This window comes from Notothenia rossii (genome assembly GCF_949606895.1).
Source record: "Notothenia rossii genome assembly, chromosome: 2".
In the NCBI taxonomy this organism is placed as follows: Eukaryota; Metazoa; Chordata; class Actinopteri; order Perciformes; family Nototheniidae; genus Notothenia; species Notothenia rossii.
Genome location: NC_136904.1, coordinates 34,406,609 through 34,410,510, shown reverse-complemented (window position 1 = coordinate 34,410,510; position 3,902 = coordinate 34,406,609). Strand labels below are relative to the sequence as shown.

The 3,902-nt window shown below is 42.0% G+C and overlaps 1 protein-coding gene across 1 annotated transcript; it reads right to left on the bottom strand.

Annotated features, from left to right (window-relative positions):
- Positions 1 to 375: 375 nt before the first annotated feature.
- Positions 376 to 3,649, bottom strand: LOC307030078 (zinc finger BED domain-containing protein 5-like). Its single transcript, XM_079666294.1, has 2 exons — positions 2,302 to 3,649; positions 376 to 2,063 (listed from the first exon to the last, which is right to left on the bottom strand). The coding sequence occupies exons 1-2, from the start codon at positions 3,589 to 3,591 to the stop codon at positions 1,521 to 1,523; spliced, it is 1,833 nt and encodes a 610-aa protein (XP_079522420.1). The 5' UTR covers positions 3,592 to 3,649; the 3' UTR covers positions 376 to 1,520.
- Between the last annotated feature and the right edge of the window lie 253 nt (positions 3,650 to 3,902).

The following is a 3,902-nucleotide window of genomic DNA, read 5'->3' as shown; positions in this document are numbered from 1 at the left end:
TTCTGATGTACTGCACATATTTGATTATTCAGAGTAATTTGTTTCATTATTGTTGCACTTAAATGTTTCATATATTTGAATTTCTTAAAATATTCAATTTAACCTAACATTAAATATCTTTGGGATTTCTTTTTTTAACACGTTCTAACAGCTTTTAAATTAGTTTCAACTGAATTCATCTCATTGTGTTGATACATCATGCACCATTATACACCAAAGCAAATTATTTTAATTTGATTCGGATTGTAATGTGGATTGTGCAATCAAGAGTAAACATAGGATCTCGGTTACATAAGTACACTTATTAGACAAACCAGAGAAAAAATGCCACAAAGTCCCTCAATTTACGTTACGTTTTTAAAATACAAACACGTACACATTCATTCTAAATATTTAGGCAGACAGATTTTAAGACATGTTTTACACAGTCTATGCACAGTCTCACAGTTAATATTAAAGTGACCCTTAATCTTTTTTATTATAATTGTGTTGCTACAACAGTGCATTTTAAGCCAAAGCATGACGTTTTGGCAAATCTAATAAAGTATTTCTGTTGCATAACATAACCTAGTAGTATTGTTGCTCTTTTGTTGTTTCAATTTAAATTGCAGGAAAAAAACTATCCTGTTGTATACATTTATTATCACGTAATACCACCAGTGTGCAGCAGGTGTCAGAAATGTACAAATCTTGCAAGGTTATGCCCATATTGAGTGAAACATAATCTATAGGTCTGTTGTTGCAGATTATTGTCAGAAAAACAAATGACATATTGCCCATAACGTTTTTAACAAAGTTGTCTTAACAAGCAAACTGGTTGTTCTGCATAATGGGTTTGGCAATTTGGTTTCAACTGTTGGCAAAATAATACCCCTCAATTATATCTCATATTGAGATTTCTTGCACTGTCATCTAAACTGACTGAAAGTAAATTCCGGGTTACATTCATCCCAGAAGGATATGATTTGTCAGACTACTGTTAGTAAGCAAATTTAGCAAAACATAAGTTACAGGGCAAGAGTCAAGACGAGTCGCTTTTTAATGGCAGAACAAGTGACGATTAAAATATAAATACTAAATACAAACTACTAATTAAAAATACTACAAAAAGGTTACTAGTGCAGCAATTTTCATCTCTTTAGTCCAGGGGTTCTCAACCTTTTTTGGGCCAGCGCCCCCCTGTCCATTATCCAGGTCTCTTACCGCCCCCCATCAAAAAAAGTAGACTTATTTTCTTCCCTGAATATTAATGTTGACTAATATTCTGTGTTATATCATTTAAAAAGCATGTCACTGAATGCCAAATAATAGATTTGATTTAACTGGGCAGTTGGAATATCATTATCATTAGTTTACCAGAGAGCAGAAAAGCCATGTGAATGTGAATAAAAATGATATTTATGAGTGTTAAACAAACTCAGACAAGAGCAGAGACTACAAACAGACTGCTACGGAACAGCAGCAATTTCACACATGTCCAGTGCAGAACAAACAGTAGGCTACAAAACTGTACATTAGGCCTACAGAACTAACAGGTCGGAAAGGTGTTGCATTTCGCCAAATTGCGGGGGGGGGGGAAGGTTAGTGTGAGCCCTGCGCTTGGTGGTTCTCATCTCCGCCAGTTTCTTCACTGCGGGTTGCAGAGAACTTAGTTTCAGTCGCAGTGCACCTGAGGCCGTCAAGTTCAAGCGATTGCGGTACTTGGACTGCATGTGGAGGACCTGGCTGAATCCCTGCTCCACGAGGTATGTGGTTGGGAAAGCCAGAAGAAGCAGCCTCGCTTTCTTCCAGAGAGCCGGGTAACGCTGAGAGTATTTGACCCACATGTTGCCCCAGCCAGAGGTGCGGAAAATAGCCTGGGCCTCATCATCACTCTGGATGTCGATGAGATGCTCCTGTATTGCTGGCTCGCATTCCGCCACGTCCGCCTGAAAGGGCTGCACCACCCAGGTGGGAACATCGAGGTCCAAAAGATCTCTGAAGCGGATCTTCAAGTCGGCATTCACCATCCACAGGTGGTCTGTGTAAATGAGGAGGCGCTCATCGGTAAGAGCCTCAGACACCTGCAATGAGTATAACCAGGAAATTGTTATCGGTGCAGAATGTTTCCATCCGATTTTAAATTGGTTATTTTATTGCTAATTAGTTTACTAATTGATGTTTCTTTATTCTCATAATACATTCAGAACATAAGTTATTTATACTAACCAGGAACAAAAATATAGTGTTGCATAGAGTAGCCTACATTTATTACATGTATTATTTATTATTATCATTATTTAGTAGCCTAGGCTAGATCACCTTGGTCAACAGCGGGAAATGAGCAAACTGCCTCCTGCCTATGCTCTGCCGGTATAGATCCAGCCTGGAGGTAAGACTGTGGATGACCGCCTTGCTCTGGATCAGAGTAACTCCTTTTCCTTGGAGCTTCAGCGTGACTTCATTCATTTTGCCAAAGAAGTCTGCGAGGTACATGATGTCGCAGCGGCTGGATGACACCTGTTCCCCGAGAGCTGCATCCACCTCCTCCAGGAACTCCACGATGCTGTCAAACAGCTCACAAAAACGAGCAAGGCAGTTTCCTTTTGAGACCCAGCGGACATCAGTGTGGATAAGAAGACGCTCAAAGGTCTCATCATTTTCCTGACACAGCTGTCGGAACAATCTGTTATTCAGGGCGTGGGCTTTTATTTTGTTTATTGCCTTTACTGCAACATTGAGAGACTCGTGGAGAGGTGGACTTTTAGATTTGGCCACAAGGTTGTGGCGGTGCAAGACACAGTGGACTGTGAGGACATGCGGGTCCTGCTCCTTCAGCAGAGTGGTGAAGCCACGGTACCTGCCAACCGCACCGAAAGTAGCACATGCAAGGATGTTGTTGATCGGGATTGACTTCTCCTGTAGATAAGCATCCAGTGCATTAAAAATGGTATGGCCCTTGGTGTCTGTGACCAGATATTTGGAAAATAAAAATTCCTCAGCCATCTCCTGACTTTTGGAGGTGCTATAGCGGACATAGGCCATCAACAGAACATTGTTGTCAGAAGTGGTTGTCTCATCCAGCTGAAGGCTGAATGGAGTTTCCCGCAGGATGGCACACAGCTGCTCCTCTGTATCAGCGCCCATTTCATCAATCCTGCGTGCTACGGTGTCATTACTGAGTGGGATGGATTTCAGCACCTGTGTGGGATCACGCTCCATCACAGTAGATATGACCTCTTTGATGGCAGGGAGTACTAACTTCTCTCCGATTGTGAACGGCTGCCCACATTTGGCTATCAGCAAGGAGATGTTATATGACGCTATTAGCCCGCTGTCAGTCTGGGTGGTCTTCCTAGCGAAGAGACTGCTGATGGTGCTCCTACCATGTTTCTCTTTGAGGGCCTGGAAGAACCGTCGCTCCTTATCTGCCTTATCCGGGTGGATCTTGGTAAGGTGCTCCTTTAAACGTGAGGGTTTCATTCCCTCATTGGAAAATACATGTTCGCAAAGTAAACACATTGGGAGTTGTGCATTGGTAGGAGACGGTATGAAGCCATAGCTAAGATATTCAATAGAGTACTGTCTGCATTTTATCTTTTTCGCGGCCATTTTGCTGATGTGATATGATTTTTGTTGTTTTATGATGCTAATATTTAGGGGGGGGGGGGGGGGGGTAGTGTCACGATATGGCGGCAAACGCTAGAGGGCTAGTTGGTGACATGACAAGACATCGTGCCGGGAGCGGACCGGAAGTCGTTGTAATTTTGAACAAACAGAGCTCTGTGTGGAGCAGCCTGGCTAGCCAGCTCTTCCATGTCGTAGCAGACATAGAAACGGGTATTATTTTCATAAACTGACCACTTAGTTCGAATCTGTTAGTGGAATTTGTCATATCAAAACATATCAAAATTTAACAAAGT

Coding starts and splice junctions, on each gene's coding strand:
- LOC307030078 (XM_079666294.1), bottom strand. CDS start 3,591: ATGGCCGCGAAAAAGATAAAATGCAGACAGTACTCTATTGAATATCTT. Junction 2,064..2,301: donor ATTTCCCGCTGTTGACCAAG/GTGATCTAGCCT, acceptor TACTCATTGCAG/GTGTCTGAGGCTCTTACCGA.